Source organism: Schistocerca americana, chromosome 11 (assembly GCF_021461395.2).
Source record: "Schistocerca americana isolate TAMUIC-IGC-003095 chromosome 11, iqSchAmer2.1, whole genome shotgun sequence".
NCBI lineage: Eukaryota > Metazoa > Arthropoda > Insecta > Orthoptera > Acrididae > Schistocerca > Schistocerca americana.
This window is the reverse complement of record NC_060129.1, coordinates 38,949,877-38,969,561: the sequence shown is the minus strand read 5'-3', so window position 1 is coordinate 38,969,561 and position 19,685 is coordinate 38,949,877. Positions and strand designations below refer to the sequence as shown.

General features: G+C 40.5%; 1 protein-coding gene across 1 annotated transcript in view; it reads left to right on the top strand.

Annotated features, from left to right (window-relative positions):
* The window catches only part of LOC124554111, a 171,749-nt gene that overhangs the window by 26,703 nt on the left and 125,361 nt on the right, over positions 1 to 19,685 (top strand). The window contains exons 4-5 of the mRNA XM_047128177.1: positions 17,505 to 17,594; positions 18,575 to 18,667. Coding sequence (XP_046984133.1) covers positions 17,505 to 17,594; positions 18,575 to 18,667 — 183 coding nt within the window. The remainder of the gene's footprint in view (positions 1 to 17,504; positions 17,595 to 18,574; positions 18,668 to 19,685) is intronic.

Sequence of the window (19,685 nt, the reverse complement as noted above, 5' to 3'; positions counted from 1 at the left end):
CAAGTTGTGCCACAAGCTCTTCTTCTCCCCAATTCTATTCAATACCTCTTCATTAGTTATGTGATCTACCCATCTAATCTTCAGCATTTTTCTGTAGCACCACATTTCGAAAGCTTCTATCCTCATTTTCTCTAAACTATTTGTGGTCCACATTTCACTTCCATACATGGCTACACTCCATACAAATACTTTCAGAAACGATTTCCTGACATTTAAATCTATACTCAATGTTAACAAATTTCTCTTCTTCAGAAACGCTTTCCTTGCCATTGCCAGTCTACATTTTATATCCTCTCTACTTCAACCATCATCAGTTATTTTGCTCCCCAAATAGCAAAACGCCTTTACTGCTTTAAGTGTCTCATTTCCTAATCTAATTCCCTCAGCATCACCTGACTTAATTCGACTACATTCCATTATCCTCATTTTGCTTTTGTTGATGTTCATCTTATACCCTCCTTTCAAGACACTGTCCATTCCGTTCAACTGCTCTTCCAACTCCTTTGCTGTCTCTGACAGAATTACAATGTCATCGGCGAACCTCAAAGTTTTTACTTCTTCTCCATGGATTTTAATACCTACTCCAAACTTTTCTTTTGTTTCCTTTATTGCTTGCTCAATATACAGATTGAATAACATCGGGGAGAGGCTACAACCCTGTCTCACTCCCTTCCCAACCACTGCTTCCCTTTCATACCCCTCGACTCTTATAACTGCCATTTGGTTTCTGTACAAATTGTAAACAGCCTTTCGCTCCCTGTATTTTACCCCTGCCACCTTCAGAATTTGAAAGAGAGTATTCCAATCAACATTGTCAAAAGCTTTCTCTAAGTCTACAAATGCTAGAAATGTAGGTTTGCCATTCCTTAACCTTTCTTCTAAGATAAGTCGTAGGGTCAGTATTGCCTCACGTGTTCCAACATTTCTACGGAATCCAAACTGATCTTCCCCGAGGTCGGCTTCTATCAGTTTTTCCATTCGTCTGTAAAGAATTCGCATTAGTATTTTGCAGCTGTGACTTATTAAACTGATAGGTAATTTTCACATCTGTCAACACCTGCTTTCTTTGGGATTGGAATTATTATATTCTTCTTGAAGTCTGAGGGAATTTCACCTGTCTCATACATCTTGCTCACCAGATGGTAGAGTTTTGTCCGGACTGGCTCTCCCAAGGCTGTCAGTAGTTCTAATGATATGTTGTCTACTCTGGGTGCCATATCTCCCATTTCATCTACATCCTCTTCCATTTCCATAATATTGTCCGCAAGTACATGGCCCTTGTATAGACCCTCTATATACTCCTTCCACCTTTCTGCTTTCCCTTCTTTGCTTAGAACTGGGTTTCCGTCTGAGCTCTTGATATTCATGCAAGTGGTTCTCCTTTCTCCAAAGGTCTCTTTAATTTTCCTGTAGGCAGTATCTCTCTTACCCCTAATGAGATAAGCCTCTACATCCTTACATTTGTCCTCTAACCATCCCTGCTTAGCCATTTTGCACTTCCTGTCGATCTCATTTTTGAGACGTTTGTATTCCTTTTTGCCTGCTTCATTTACTGCATTTTTATATTTTCTCCTTTTGTCAATTAAATTCAATGTTTCTTCTGTTACCCAAGGGTTTCTACTAACCCTCATCTTTTTACATGCCTTCACTATTCATCCCTCAAAGCTGCCCATTCTTCTTCTACTGTATTTCTTTCCCCCATTCCTCTCAATTGTTACCTTATGCTCTCCCTGAAACTATGTAAAACCTCTGGTTCTTTCAGTTTATCCAGGTCCCATCTCCTTAAATTCCCACCTTTTTGCAGTTTCTTCAGCTTTAATCTACAGTTCATAACCAATAGATTGTGGTCAGTCCACATCTGCCCCTAGAAATGTCTTACAATTTAAAACCTGGTTCCTAAATCTCTGTCTTACCATTGTATAATCTATCTGATACCTTTTAGTATCTCCAGGGTTCTTCCATGCATACAACCTTCTTTCATGATTCTTGAACCAAGTGTTAGCTATGATTATGTTATGTTCTGCGCAAAATTCTACCAGGCGACTTCCTCTTTCATTTCTTACCCCCAACACATATTCACCTACTATGTTTCCTTCTCTCCCTTTTCCTACACTCGAATTCCAGTCACCCATGACTATTAAATTTTCGTCTCCCTTCACTACCTGAATAATTTCTTTTATCGCATCATACATTTCATCAATTCCTTCATCATCTGCAGAGGTAGTTGGCATATAACCTTGTACTACTGTAGTAGGCATGGGCTTTGTGTCTATCTTGGCCACAATAATGCGTTCACTATGCTGTTTGTAGTAGCTTACCCGTACTTCAATTTTTGTATTCATTATTAAACCTACTCCTGAATTACCCCTATTCGATTTTGTATTTATAACCCTGTATTCACCTGACCAAAAGTCTTGTTCCTCATGCCACCGAACTTCACTAATTCCCACTATATCTAACTTTAACCTATCCATTTCCCTTTCTAATTTTCTAACCTACCTGCCCGATTAAGGGATCTGACATTCCAGGCTCCGATTTGTAGAACGCCAGTTTTCTTTCTCCTGTAAACGACGTCCTCTTGAGTAGTCCCTGCCCAGAGATCCAAATGGGGGACTATTTTACCTCCGAAATATTTTACCCAAGAGGACACCATCATCATTTAATCATACAGTAAATCTGCATGCCCTCGGGAAAAATTACGGCTGTAGTTTCCCCTTGCTTTCAGCCGTTCGCAGTACCAGCAGAGCAAGGCCATTTTGGTTAGTGTTACAAGGGCAAATCAGTCAATCATCCATACTGTTGCCCTGCAACTACTGAAAAGGCTGCTGCCCCTCTTCAGGAACCACACGTTTGTCTGGCCTCTCAACAGATACCCCTCCGTTGTGATTGCACCTACGGTACAGCTACCTGTATCATTGAGGCACACAAGCCTCCCCACCAACGGCAAGGTCCATGGTTCATGGGGGGGGGTTGCAGAGTTATGGCTACCTGTGTCGTTGAGGCACACAAGCCTCCTCACCAATGGCAAGGTGCATGGTTCATGGGGGGAGGGTTTGCAGAGTTATAACTATAGAATCTACCTGGATTAGTACTTAATTCTTCACTTCTTTTATACATCACATGTATCCAGTCCCTCCTCCTTCCCTGCTGGGGGGGGGGGGGGAGTAGTGGAAAAGGAGGGGAAATAAAAAGACTGAGTGTGTTGGTGGAATGATGGCTGTGTTGTGCTGGAATGGGAATATGGAAGGGGCTGGGTGGGTGACAACAGTGACTAACGGAGGTTGAGGGTGTGCGTGTTAACTCCCGCCCCTTTCCGCACACTGGACTCGCATTCGGGAGGATGACGGTTCAATCCCGTCTCCGGCCATCCTGATTTAGGTTTTCCATGATTTCCCTAAATCGCTTCAGGCAAATGCCGGGATGGTTCCTTTGAAAGGGCACGGCCGATTTCCTTCCCCATCCTTCCCTCACCCGAGCTTGCACTCCGTCTCTAATGACCTCGTTGTCGACGGGACGTTAAACACTAATGTCCTCCTCCTCCTCCCGTCCCTTTCCAGTGCAACACGATACTGTATATCTTCCTATGAACCCCTCCCCACCCAACACGTTCTCTGTTCTGTTCTATCCCAGTTCGCACGCACTAACTCCACCATTCAGTCACATATACCATCCCCCTTCTTCATACTTATCCAGCCTCAGACCTGCTACCCACAGTAATATGTATGTTTTTATTAGTTATTATTGGGTTGATTCTCGTGACTTCTCGCCAATTTTACTGAGGTTTCGTGTTTTGCTATTGTCAACTCCCTCAGATTTAATCTTGTTTCCTCCGTTTCCATCCTTTTCATCCTTTTCATGTATTTTCACACATATTTGGGTGTATTTTCGCCAAATTTTTCAGATGTTATGTACATTAATATAATTATTCGAATTTTTCCAACACTATTGATCCTACCTATTTCCACCTGCATCATTACAGAAAGGTTTCCTTATCCCTATCCAGATCCCAGTGCCACATACAGTGCTTGGCTCGTGGAATCCCCCCTAAGGGCGTGATCATCAATTTAACCATCTCTGCTTGCCACCTCTCCTTGCACAATGACCTCCATCTGTTCAGATTCCACCAATTCTTAGCCCTCACCGACAAAGTCCTGGGAAACCATATCAACTAATCCCAAACCTCCTAGGATAATCTTCTCTCCATCCACAAAATTTATGCAATCCCAAATTCCTGGAACCCATAACACACATTGAAACTCTTGCCCTGCTGGAACTTGAGCAACATGCTTGCCGTCACCTTAGAAAGTTCTCCATCCTGCTCACTTCCTACTCCCGCATTGAATTACCACTGCCCACCACCTCTACAACAGCCTCCAAACCTCCCCCACATTCCCTCATAGCTGACAAACCCTATCTCACAGACCTATACACTTACCCCACCCTCCAAAACTCCCTTCCACCACCACACAGAATCGAGAACCTAAACAGACCCGCAACACAGTCATGAACTGTTCCTCCAGAAGCCTTAGCCCCACAGAAATATCAGTCCTTTCCAAGGGCCTCACCTTTTACCCCAGTCTCAAATTCAAACATCCAGTAGTTGGTAAAGACCTTCTCTCCTTCTCCCTGTCCCTACAGTGGAAATACATTCTTGCCACCAAACCTACCAATCAGATGCAACCAAAGACCAATATTGAACCTTGCCTAAGTCAATTCACTCCTCCATCCAACTGTGATTTACCCCCACTGTCCCCAAACCACCCCCGTTAACTTTCCAGAATTTCTTAACCTCAAACCTTGCCTCACCATCATTCCTCAAATCCCTCAACATGCAGACTAACCTTACATCCTCAGAAAGAACCACAGTCCACCATCTAAAAACTAATCATGACCTTTTAATCATACCTGCTGACAGAGGCTTCACCACAGTTGTTTTGAACTGCAAGGATTACCTGGTGAAAGGACTCTGCCCACTGTCAGATATGTCCACATACAAACCTAGCCACAGTGACCCCATTCCAGTAATCCAGCATAATCTCTAGTCACTACTCAAATCATTAGGTCTATCCCAGACCTTCCCCAAAGTCCATATCTCTACTCATCCCTACCATTCCCTGCACTCCAACCTCCTACATGCTTCTTAAAGTCCATAAACCTAACCACCCAGGACGCCCCATTTTGGCCAGTTACTGTGCACCCACTGAGAGAATCTCTGCTCTCATAGACCAACACCTTCAACCTGTTACCCAGAACCTACCCTCTTATTTAAAAGATACCAACCATTTCCTCCACCGACTCTCCATGGTTCTTGTCCTTTTATCACATGATGCCTTGTTCGTCATTATTGATTCCACTTCCCTTTACACTAACATTCCTAATGCCCATGGCCTTACCACTATTGAAAACTATCATTCTTAACGCCCGACGGATTCCAAACCAACAACCTCATTCCTAGTCACCGTGACCAACTGTATTCTCATCCACAATTACTTCCCTCCTTTGAAGGCATTACCTACAAACAAATCTGGGGTATGGCTCTGGGCACCCACATGGCACCATCCTATGCCAATCTATTCATGGACCATCTAGAGGAATCCTTCCTAAAAACCCAGAATCCTAAACCCCTCACCTGGTTCAGATTCAATGATGATATCTTTGCTATCCGCATTCCTCCAGGACCTCAAAAACTTTCCTTCATTCACTTCACCTGGTCCTACTCATTCCAACAAGCCACATTTGTAGATCCAGACCTCCACCTCAAAGGTGACTACATCAGTACCTCCGTCCATATCAAACCTACTAACCACCAGCAATATCTCCACTTCGACAGTTGCCATCCATTCCATACCAAGAAGTCCCTTCCGTACAGCCTAGCCACCTGTGGTTGTTGCATCTACAGTGGTGAGCAGTCCCTCTCGAAATATACCGAGGGTCTCACTGAAGCCTTCACTGTCTGTAATTATCCTCCCGACCTTATACGAAAACAAATCTCCTGTGCCTTATCTTTCGAGTCTGCCACCACCTCCCAAAGTCCCACTGTCTGGCCACAGAGGAGCATTCCCCTTGTAATTCAGTTCCACCCAGGGCTGGAGCAACTGAATTACATTCTCTGCCAGGGTTTGGATTACATCTCGTCCTGCCTGAAATGAGAAATGTCCTGCCCACTATCCCTCCCACCCCTCCCACACTGGTTATTCTACCATCCACCGAACCTGCACAATATACTCGTCCATCCTTAAGCAACCCCTGCTCCCAATTGCTTACCTCATGGCTCATACCCCTGTAATAGACCTAAATGAAAGGTGTGTCCCATACATTTTCCCACCACCACCACCACCACCACCACCACCACCACCACCACCACCATCACCATCTGCTCCAGCCCAGTCACTAACATCACCTATCCCATCAAGGCCAGGGAGGGCTACCTGTGAAACTATTCATGTGGTCTAAAAGTTAAGCTGCAACCACTGTGCTGCATTCTATATAGGCAAGACAACCAACAAGCTGGTTGTCCACATGAGTGGCCACCGACAAACTGTGGCCAAGAAACGAGTGGACTGTCCTGTTGCTCAACATGCTGCTAAATATGATATCCCTCATTTCAATTACTGCTTCACAACCTGTGCCATAGGGGTCCTTTCCTTTAACACCAGCTTTTCTGAATCGCGCAAGTGGGAACTTTCCCTGCAATACACCCTACGTTTCAGTAACCCTTGTGGCCTCAACCCTCGTTAGTCACTGTCCTCACCAATCCAGCCCATTCTGTTCCCCTTCCAGCACTACACAGCTGTCATTTCACCACCACACCCAGTTTGTACATTTGCTCTTCTTTCCCACTATTACCCCCTCCCCACCTCTCCCCTGCTCTCTGTCTAACCTATAGCACTTCACTGTCCACCGACCCTAAAATACTATACCTCACCTCCCCTCCCCTCCCCAGCCCCCTCCTTACCTCCACCCAGTCGCCACTCCCATCATGCACTGGTGCTGCTCCTCGCAGTGTGTGTGGTTTGTTGCCTGAGATTGCAGTAGTGTGTGAGAATTGCATTTGCGTGAGTGTTTGTGTGCACATCTGCGTACATGTCTGTTGTTCACGAAGACCAGTTGCTGAAAGCTTTAATTGTGAAAGTCTTTTTGTTGTGACTATCTGTGACTCAGGATCTCTGCTATATGGTGATCAGCAACTTTCCTACTCATAATATTGTTACATTCCATCCCAGATTTTCCATTGTTTGATTACAATATTGGTTTTCACAAAGAAACACACATTAAAAGAAAACCCTTTGCACAAAGATATTTATGCACCTACTAATACTGCTACTGCAGAACTTCTGTAAGAGTTTTGCACACATTATAGGACCCAATAGCTTTCATTTACAGCAAATACCATAAGAATTTTTCAGTTGAGTGGCCCAAAAAATCAGTTTGTGTATCACTGTTTTGTAAAGTTAAATTAGTGATACTAGAAATACTGAATGCAGAAAAAGAATTTCAGAAAAATCATGGAAGAACATGCATAGATGTAATGAGAGGCCACTGAGAGCTGAAATTTTATGAAGAGTGTGACTCCACCTTCAAACCACGTGACTAGGAAGAGTGGAAAGTAAACCAGTTGTGAATTTGTACTCTACTCGTATAAAGCAAGTGGTCACTGCTTTTTACCTCAGTGGCCATTTCCTGTGCCTGTTCAGTGTGGAAAATTTGTCTCTCAGGATGTACCGTATTTACTCGAATCTAAGCCGCACCTGAAATTTGAGACTTGAAATTCAAGGGGAGAGAAAAGTTTAAGGCCGCACCTCCAAATCGAAACAAAGTTGGTCCATTGTAATATGAGACACAATTTAGGTCGAATGGAAGACGATACAGCTACAGTAGTTTGGTTCGAGTTGTAAGCTTAGCAGTCAAGCTTTACCAGGTAGCCATTGCTATGCGTCAGGCACTCCGTCCGTATTTATATGGCTACCCTTCCTTTTTCACGTGCTTCGTCTGGTTTGAATCGATTGCTTATTTTGCTTTGATCTGATAAGTGCCGTTTTCTTTGTTATAGGTGTTTACGTCACTCTAAGCTGAAAATGCATTACTGTACTGTGTAATGCATTGTTTGTCGCATTTTGATAGTGCGTGTTTACGGCCTGTCGCCGCTCGCGGCATGACTTGCTTTTGTGCGCGCTACCGCCGCTTAACAAAAAAAAAAGAGGAATCGTCTCATTAGCGAAACAATGGCAAGAGACTGCTATTTGTTGTTACTTACACTGCTGCTTTCTTCGATAATGATCAACAAGAACCAAATGCGTATGATAGAACATGCGTATGATAGAACATGTTCTGAACGAGAGTTTTGCGAAAATTTTCCTCCGTTTGAAAATCTTTGCGGCCACTTCTTTAGTACATTAAATTCTGCACAGAAATTAGTCATCTTACATTTAAAATCTAGTCAGTTGCCGTGCTTCATTTCTGACTGTATCACTATTAGGCATAAGAATAATACGAATGTAAACATGACACAATACGTATATTCTTCCGCGTTTGCTGTTGTCTCTCTCTAGTTTCGTAGTTTATTACGCAGACAGGAGTTAAATGAGATAGCAGCAAACACGAAAGAATACATGGCGAAATGTTTATATTCGTATTATTCTTAAAAAATTAACTGTGACAAAAAGAAAAGACGTGTAAGATTAGAGCTAATGAGAGTACTGTAACAAGCATTAGATGAATAAATTTAATTTTGAAATGTAATTTGCTTCTACACTAAGGAATTAAATTCTGTGCCTGTCCCACTACCTGTATCCTAACATTACCTTCTGAGACAGAGAGTAATATGGGACCATTTGTGTCTCCAGGCAGTGTTCCTTCATATGATCAACCTGACTGCATTTATTCACAGGCAGTTGTAAATAATTAAGTGTGCAGCAAATCTCTCTAAATCTGATCAGATGGAGAAAAGACTGCTGTATCACTCTTTTTGTGCACTATGATCAGTTTATCTAAGTAATTCAGCCATCCATTCTGAACCATATTATAGGAGCATGTGAAACATCGCATTATAACAACGTAATTTGTGTAGAATTAAATTCAAGGTTAATAGCAACATTATGTAATAGTGGTAGTTCCCATATTTATGTTCTTTGGTTTTGTATGACAACATGCTGTCAGTGAGGTGAAATTTACCTGCTCTTTTTTTAGTACTTATTTCATTGACAGTGAAATGATAAGTTCAATCATCTACATGATAAAAAGGCAACATTTCATGTATTTCCATTTAACATGTCATTGTTAATGTGAATGCAACATGCTGTGTAACTTACTTTGGCCAAAATATGAGTGCAGTTCTCTATTCAGCTAAATAAAAGGGAATTTTGCAGTGAGTACTACATACATATAAAATACCAGACATTTTCAGTTTTTTTAAAACTAATATTGTCACATTTCCTGTCCTGTTGATATTAACTAGCGCATAAGTTCACCTATTTGATACATGTTTATTTCACAATTTTGGAGCTATAGTTCCATAATTCGTCCCACATAACCAATTTTCCAGTCACTTTTTTTTTTTTTTTTTGCTGTATGTTTAATTTCACTTTATCTGTTATGACTTTCTTTGTAATTTTGACTCAGTGTACCATCCCTTTTCTTAATATCTATTTTTTTTTTAATTGTGCACTCTGTTCATCAGTATTCTTGTTAAACTTTTGCTTCATTCAGTGGTATGGTCATGTCGTGTCTGTTTGCAAATGATAATTACAATGTTAAGGGCAGCAGTTTACTGTAGTAAGCTTATACGTTGTTTGGAAAGACTGATTACATCTTCCAGTACTCAAACTGGCATAGAAAGTTTTGTCAGTTTCTAAATAATGTAGGAGTAAAAAAAACTCACCAATTAGTAGAAACATTGAGCCAGCAATATACAGAATAAATAATGAATTTTGGATGAAGAGAGGTACAAGTACATTATAATCTCACAAACATATACTGAACAAAGTAATTTAATTTGCTTCTATGGAAATGATTTTTCGTTGGTACTTAAGGAAGGTATTGACGTGCTGTATCTTCTGGTAAAACTGCAGAATTGTAGGGATGAAAACAGAAAACATAGTACAATCGATGATAGTATTGGGCCAGCTGCTCTTGTAGGAGCTGAATCCAGACACAAATGAATAGACGAGGGTTGGTTTTTTCATTATACAAATCATTCACTTGCTAGCAGATTTTTTTGGCAGTATAAATAAAAGTCCAAGATAACTGCCCAGGGTTTTTAAGTGGGAGGAGGTGAATGTATGAGGAAGGTCTTATGTTGTAACTTGTTAGTATTCTTTAGCACTGTGGCAATTATGTGTCATATCTAAATTTTGATGCTTGGCACACACACAATAGCTAAATTCCCAATAGGGTTGTACACTGAATGCAATTCACATAAAAAGCTGTCATTCATTGATAACTGCTGTGGACCCCAAGATTTATTTACATGTAAATAAACTGATTATACATAAGCAGCAACATATATAACAACAATTTTGGAATATAACTGAGATGCATGAGGCCTCAAAATGGTGTGGATAATGTAATTAAAACAATTAACTTGTTACCAAATCATGGTATTGAAAGATATCTGACAGAGAACATACGTCATGGTTTTCATTTCAGTCCAGCTCTATAGCGGGTAAAAATAACATTCATAAACTTCATCTTGCACGTCACTACACTATTCACCGTCTCTCTGGATCTAGCTGTTTGCCATATGAAACTCACCATTATAGCTTGTGACAGGTTTTAGCAACATACATTTCAAGGTGAGAGCTCCCTGTACAGTTTTACCCAATGAGACTCCAAAAGGTTACTGATGTGAGTCAAGCAGCACAGTGTGAATGTGTGTTGTGTTCATTTAACTAGAGGTCTTTTGGTAAATTTCACCAGTGTAGTTATCAAATGCAACAGAAAACGTCAGGTGGTCCACTAGCACATTATGTGGTTACTGTTACTAAGTGCTATACTTGCTTTAGGTCCAATTTAGACTGATATTATTAAAGGAAATTAAGTTGATAAGGACTCCCAGTTGATATACCAAGAATAGATGGAAAGGGGAATTGACTTCCTCCACCAGAATATTAGGGGATACATATAAAAATAAGTGGGCAGCTAATTTGATCTGGAAGATCCTAGTGGTTGGAAAGGAACTGATTGTCAGTTGTCTGCCCAAATGCCTTACAATAACATGTAAGCTGTTATCAGTAGGCTAACCCTACTTTAGAAACATTCGGGTTTAGCTACTTTCATTATAATAATGTCAAAAAAGGGGAGACAAAATTCAGTAAGTTAATATATTTTCATTCATTGATGTATTACAAGATAATACTTGGGGTATCCCATCTCTTAGCAGAAATATTTATTGGACAAGGGAAAATAAATAGAGCTGTAACAATCTGAGTTTGAGAGTAATAGAGATGTTCAAAAGGATCACAGTAGAAGGAAAAATTATCTCCGTTAGTCTTCAATGAATCTGTTGCACAGAAATGATTGTAATGTGCAGCTATAAAACTCTGACAATGTACCCTTGGCATTCAGTGTCATAAGTTAAAGATGTTTTTCCTTAATAAAGCCACCTAAACTTCGAGAAATTCTTGAACAGAAAAAAGCATTCATACTGCAAAAGAAGCCTGTAAACAACTAGCATGTACCCATCAATATTTTTTACTTTGTTTTTAAATGTGTCTGATGTTTGCTCAGTTCACAAGTTCCACATCATAATGTTTATTGTAAATGTTATTTATGGGACACACAGCTAAGTGACTTTACCCATGTTATTAAACATATCCTTGAGAGCAGCCATTTTTGTGAGTCAGTGTAAATTACTTATGTAAATGTTTGAAAGTTTGGATGCTTGAGAGACAAATATTAGGTTTTCCACTCGGCTGCACAATAAAAGCAAAGTACTTGAAAACAGTAGCACTGATTAACAGTCGCTGTGCAGTCCAATAAGATTTCTTTACACATATGTAAAATGGTTTGTCATAAGCAGCAACATACATAATACAACATACATCTGTTTGGGATAGAACTTTGGCACATCTGGTCTCAAAAGGCTATAGATAATGTAATTAAAAAATAATAATTTGGTATACAATCATTTTATTGTAACAAGTATTTCATTACAACCCATGAGCTTTCATTGAGTTTTAACATTTATCTACCACCTTCTTGCATCAACACACTTCTGTTGCCATGGCACAGAACCTACAGTGTTGAAGTTTGTTCCTGAATTGGCCCGTAATTCTCAATGCATTTACTGTAGGATTCCGTCAATTTTGTTGCTGAATGTCTTCCATAATAGATGTGAATGTGCTGTTGCCAATTTCAGGTGGAATGTAGCATTGGGATTTATGTTCTAAAATGAAACTGTGCAACACACAACAAACTCTTATAACAATATCCACCTTCTCTGCTGAAAGTAGAATTGGACTGAGCAGAACCCCAAATTTATTTGACATCATGCCAAATGCATTTTCAACGACTTTTCGAGCCCTGCTCAGTCTATAATTGAACACCATTTTTCCTTTGAGAGGTCTCTTTTCATCATATACTCTTTCAATGCAAATGCATCATCAGCAACAAATATGTAAGGCAGTTCCACATCATTGAAACACTCTATCTTCTCTGGTGCTGGCAAATTCAGTTTTTTATTATTCAAGGCTTCAGTCAATTTACTGTTACTGAAAATTGCTCCATCATTCACCCTCCCATTTGCACCAACATTTACATATACATATTTATAGAGTGCATCAACAATTGTGAGAAGAACAATGCTGTTGTTTGCTTTGCAGTCTCTGAAGTATGCACCTTCAGATCTTGGTGCCCTGAAGGTAACTTTTATCCATCAATAGCGCCATTGCAATGAGGGAATTGCCAGGACACATTAAATGAATGAGCAATAGTTTTCCACTCACTAGCAGAGGCTGGAACCTGAAACAAGATATATATATATATATATATTTTTTTTTTTTACTAAAATGGCTGTACAAATGCAGTTATTGACTTTCATATTTGAATACAATGTGATGTATTCGAAACAGTTTCTGTGAAACAAAATGTTTTCCTTGAAATAGTCTATAACCAGTGTTATCTCACAAAACTAAAGGTTTGGTTCACATGACAGGTACTCTCATTGAAAGTTACAATTCTTAGCATGAAGGAAATATTTCGAAGTAGTACACTGTGAAAAGAAAGATTCTGTGTTGCTACTCACCATCTTATTGCAAGGAGTGCAAAATCAGTTACACATGAAATGCAATGTGAGTTTCATATTACTGAGATTTGTAGAGTGATTTTTGCTTAAACTAAATGTTATGAATGCTGTTTCACTTAAATCATGATGGTGCTAGAGTGTGATAATGGATCTCCAGTTGTAATATATCCTGTTTCATGACTTCTCCAGCTGTAAGTCGTAGCTGCTTAATAAGATTATTCAGTTAGTCTAAATCTGTGGATGTATAAATACCTAATACATACACATACCTTTATACAAGTATCCTCCAAATTGTTTAATATTGCTAGAAGGATATCTGGAATTATCTGTGATAGAGTATTTGGTGCTATTCTGGTAGCACATGCCAGCGACTGGAAAGTTTCACCAGTGGCAAGAAATCTTAAGGTAACAGCAAGTCTATAAAAGAAGTAAGTAGAAGTTACGTATGTAAACTTCTTGCTGCTATAATAATCAGTGTGTAAGACACGTACCTATCTCTTTGTTTTATCAATTCCTGCATGTTCATATCTTGCCTACAGATATCATTTTCAATTATAATCAGCAGTTTCATGAAAACTTCCGAATCCGTTCGTGTGAAATTCCTAAATGAATCTGGATCTTCAAACCTACAACATGACAAAGTAGATGACATAATCTAAAACTACAGTATATGAAATGCTTGAAGAATATTCAGAAATTGAAACAGAACTGCGAACAAACTAGCTATGTTTACGTACCTCAGCTCCTTGTGGAGTATATGCAATGCTCCTGTCCCAGAATTGTGTCATTGAATCCACTCTGTTGTCCACTGTCTCCTTCACTTTTCTCTCCTCTCATCATTGATAATTGCTAGTAAAGCTAAAGCAGCCAGTTTACAGTTCTTCATTTCGTGAACACTTGTCTATATGCCATTTAGCTCATGCATGCCAACTGTAGCTAACAACTGCCGCTGGAGCGTACTGCTATCACATGTGAGCATGCTGGGATGCACGTATCGTATGCACAAGTTGCATCGTTTCTGAGCATTCAGCAGCACGGTGGACTCAGCACACTCAGTTGGAATGTACGGCCTGTGTGTCAACGGCTTAAGTTCCTTGAATGCATGCTGAGCCGGCAGCTGTGTTGTCTCCTTGAGTCTCGGGGTCTTCTGGCTTCAACTCATGTTGGTTTTTGCTGTAGCCTTTCCACTACTGATAATGTGGTTTACCTGGAGTCTGCCATCTGAATGGCTTTTGCCTGATGTCAATGCCTTGTAGCCATCTTCTTCGACCTGAAAAGGGCTTATGACACAACATGGTGACGTCACATACTTGCTACCTTACAAAAGTGGGGTCTCTGTGATATGCTCCTGATTTTTATCAAGAATTTCCTTTTGCACCATATGTTCTGGGTTCAAGTTGGTGCTTCTCTCTCTGCCTCCCCCTCATATACAAGAGAATGGGATCATGCAGGGCTCTGTACTGAGTGTCCCTCTCTTTCTAGAAGCAGCTGTGGGCTCCTCAGTATCACCCTTATTGTACACTGATGACTTTTGTCTCTAGTATTTATTTCTCTAGTGTGAGTGCTGCTGAATGTGACAGCAAGGCATCATACAAAATGTGCAGTCATGGGTCAACAATCTTGGCCTTCAGTTTTCAGCCACCAATACTCGCATCATGCACTTCTGTCAATGCTGTACCATTAATCCACAACCAGAACTTTACTTCGACGACCAACTACTCATTTTGGTGGATACTTATCACTTTTTAGGACTGTTCTTTGATTCCTGGTTGATGTGTTTTCCCCATCTCCGCCAGCGTAAGTGAAAGTGCTGGTTTCACCTCAATACTCTTCTCTGCCAGAGTAACACCAGCAGGTGTGCAGATTGCACAACCATTCTGCAGCTTTACAAAGCCGTGATACAGTCCTGTCTTGATTATGGATGTCTTGCATACTGTTCGACATCACCCTCAGCATTGCAGATACTGGATCCAGTACACCACTGCATGGTTTGACTTGCAACAGGAGCCTTTTGAACTAGGCCTGTGAACAGCTTACTCATGGAGGTTACGGTACCTCCATTGTGGATCAGGTGCCGCCAACAGCTTGTCAGCTATGCTATCCATGTTCACAACTCCCATAAGTGTCCAAACTACCATCTCCTCTTTCTAAAAACGGAAATACATTTCCCACAATGGTGGCCTGGATCAGGAATTATGATCACAATCCACCTCCAGGCCCACTTACGTACACCTCTGTGGTGCATTCCATGGTCACAACTATGTCTTCACCTATCACAAGGTCCAAAAGGCTCAGTCTCTCCGCCCGCCACCACAAAGTTTTCTCCATCCTTTCTGCATCCTGGAGATCAGTAGTAGTCTATACTGGTTGCTCGATAGCCGCTGGTCACTTGGTCTTTGCTTATACTCTCACAGGGTATACTGAAATCTGTTTCTTGCCCAGTGGCTGTAGTGTTTTCACTGTGGAGTTGACAGCCATCACTTATGCTCTTGAGCATATCTATTCCTTCACCGGTAGGTCCTTTCTCATCTGCAGTGATTCCTTCACCGGTAGGTCCTTTCTCATCTGCAGTGATTCCTTCACCGGTAGGTCCTTTCTCATCTGCAGTGATTCCTTCACCGGTAGGTCCTTTCTCATCTGCAGTGATTCCTTCAGAAGTTTGCAAGCCTTCAACCAATGTTACCCTCATCATCTCTTGGCCATTGCTATCCAGGGTTCCCAGTATGCCCTCGAACAATGTGGATGCACAGTGACCTTGGTCTGGACTCTGGGTCACATTGGGATCTCAGGCAATAAAGTCGCAGATAGCCTGGGCAAGCTGGTTCCCAGCAAACTAACTTGAGATTGGTATTCTGGAAGCAGACCTCCAGTCAGTATGATACCATGAAGTTTTAGGAATGTGGAATATGGAATGAATTATTCTGACTTTACCAAACAAACTATGGTTGATAAAGAAGGTTATGAATCTGTGGAGGTCCTCCATGCAGGTCTCTTGCAATGATTGTCCAGCAGTTTGCCAGCTCTGCATCATCCATGCATGGCTGACTCACGGCCATATGCTCATTCCTCCACCCAGAATGGGCTATGGCTGTCTAGTCTTGGTGGTCCAGCCTAGTCATCACCCTACCTACTCTTTTGTTCTTCTTCCCTTCTCTCACATGGTCTGTTGGACTTTTTCATCTTTTGTCTGTTTGTGCTTATCTTCCCCTGTCCACATTGATAGTCTTTCCTAGTCAATTTCTGAGTTGAGTACCTCTGGTAAGTGGCAGGGGCTGGGGGATGTGTATCTCCTCATTGCATCTGCTCTCAGTTCTGTGGCTGTTCAGTGGCTGCTCCCTTGATGGGCAACCTTGCCTGCCTTTCTTCCTCTGTCTCCTTTTCTTCTTTTTATCCCTTAAATCACTTTAATTGACGTTTTGTAGAATTTGAGGTTTTCTTCCTCTGGGTTGTGTGTGGTAGGCTCTCTCTTAACTTCATTCATTAAGACCTGTCTGCTTGAGGAAAAAGGGACGAATGACCAAGGAGTTGGGTCCATTCAACCAGCCAATCAACCAACCAGCCAGCCGTCTGTGTCTGCCTGCTATGCTCTCTCTCTGTCTGTCTGCTGCTCTCTCTCTCTCTCTCTCTCTCTCTCTCTCTCTCTCTCTCTCTCTCTCTCTGTCCCCCTCTCTCTCTGACAATCTGTTCCAGCCCCCCCCCCCCCTCCCCACTCTCTCTCTCTCTCCACATTATAACACCCACCTCCATTGGAGGTTGCTAGTACTTTTTAGTATTTTGTCTAGATAGTAAGTAATATGTGTACGTAGCTTGGTTGAAGTTGATGCAGTGGTTAATGAGGAGATGTGGAACATATACCCACTTTCATGATATTTATTGATACTGTGTATACTAGTTGTTGCTTGGCATGTGAGAAATAATTTTCGTTGATATTTGTTTGAGAATCTCTTACTGATGTGGCTGGCTTTCAGAGTAAACAAAGTTTTGATTTCAAATATTTGAATTGTGGCATCACATTTTCTGTCTGCCTGGTGGTAGCTGATGAATATGCATGATTATTAGTCTTTTGGCCTTGTCAGCCTCTACCTGAGATCTGTTTGAAAGTATTCTCTCTCTCTCTCTCTCTCTCTCTCTCTCTCTCTCTCTCTCTCTCTCTCTCTCTCTCTCTCTCTATGCTTTATGCTCCCCTACCTCTCTTTAAGAGAGGGCCATGTAAGGGAAGGGCATGAAAGCCTTGAATGCATCACTTCTGTTTTCCTTTTTTCAGTTTCCTGGAGATCCATTAAAGAATGAGGAGCCTAGTGCTGGGGTAAAGCAAGATTCAGAATTGAAACATATGGATTGCTCTGAGCTTAATGTAAGTTTTCATAGACACACTGTATTGTCTATGAAGTGTAGTAAAAATGCTATGACATGAATATGGGGCATTCAAGTTAAATTATCAGGGAATGTGAGCAGTTGTAACCTATGGTACCAGCTATTTTCAAGAATTTTTGTAGTATTTCAATTGGCTCAAGTTAGTTGTGTTACATGTTGGTTATTACCAATAGCATTTTAACAGCACTTGATACAAGCATATTTTTGCTAGCTATTACCCTTGCATCAATGTTGTATTATGTTCGTATGTAATGAATGTCTTTAAATACATATTTGGTACCAATATAGCAGTGAAGACTTCCTCTTAGAAGTAATCGTTAATCTAGTTTTCTGCCTCTGTATCATGGTGCTATAACAGAAGACCTGGAAGTAAGATATGTGGTGGATGTATAGTTTAGACTTCCCAATTACTATTCACTGAAGTATTTTCATCATCACTAAAATCCTGCATTGGCTGTATGTAATTCCTTATGATTTTTCTCCAGTACACTACATAAATTTGCATTGTTTCCTAAAGAGCAGGCACTGAAAATAGATGGTGACAGAGGAGAAAGCTGTGTAAATATCATTAAATTTGGTAAATGTTGGTGATAATGTATGGAATGCCATATCAATTTAATTGACCTCTTTTTTATGGGTTTATAGGTGGCAGATTATTTGCATCTTTTATATTTGGAAGTGTGACCACCCAAAAGAGCAGGCCCTAGTGCCACTGAAATCAGAGTGGATTATATGACAGGAAAAGAAAGTAAATGTATGCCAATATAACACTTACACAATGGCGGATAGCAAAATCGGTGACATTAGAACTGATTTGGAAGCATCCAGACACTGGTTCTTCTCAAGCCAAATGAATCTCTGTAAAGATGGATATACACATAAAAAAGAATATATTGAGAGTTGTTATACATACAAAAGTTAGCAAGCAGTTATAATTTAGAGATTGTTTTCTTCTTTCAGTTTGTTGAAGATGGATCTGGAATCTCTTGGTCCACCGATTTTATCAAGGAGGATCCTGAACTAAATGTGGAAGTTGATATAACTGACAGCATTGTAAGTATTCACACCTCTGACTTATGGTACTGCATGCTGGGTCAGGAAAAAGTCTTCTGTTAACTGTGTAAAGTAAAGGATGCATTGCAGTGGAAATAGCCCAGATTGTGACTTTCCTGGAGCTTATTGCTGTTCATAATTGTAGAGCATTCTTGTACTCTTCCAATTGACTTGCATATCACCTATAATTTGCTGAGGGTTGTGAACAGAAGTGGAATAGGACTGGTGACTGGTATAATCCTATTCCCTGTAGCCCTTGTTGGCATCAAACATCTTGTTTAATTGTTGTGTGTGATGGATACATTAGATTCACATTTAGACAAAGTGTAAATTCTAATGGTGTGAGTCATTTGAGAAATACTCATCTTTCCAAGAATTTCTTATGTTTGTGCGAATGACAGCTATTCATGAGTTAGTACCAAAAGTTTTTAGGGTTTTGAAAAAAAAGAGAAAATTTGTGTGTGTTCGATCACATCTGATACCTCGGCCACCACCTATACATATTGTGGCTAATTCTGTGGTACCTCTTGTATTAGTTATAAATTTTTCAGTTTTTTTTAACGTGAAATACTGATGCAGAAGAATAGGGCTCACCATTTTAATACTGGCACATGGCCAACAAGATTATGTATCATTTGTGGAATGCGGAATTCTACTGAAAACCTGCCAGAAATGGTTCCTACCTCAGATTTGTTCCTTCTGCTTTAGACATTTGTTTGCCAGGCTTAATTTTGATGTGCGTTAATGACAAAATATTATTTCCTTGTGTGTTATGGTTTTCTAGATTGTAATTGCTGTTGTATGTGAAAGTGGCATTAGTGAGGAAGATAATAGTAAAATAGGCTCATCATCTAGTAAATGAGGTCAAGAGATTAGATTTTGCGATCAAGAAGTTGTATTGATTTTTATCACTTGCATGCTGTTGGACAGTAATTCTCAGTTGTTCACATTTCACTGAAGTTTAGGTGATCTTGCAGGCCAGTACATATGTGCTGCTAACGGAAAGCCCATGTTGTTC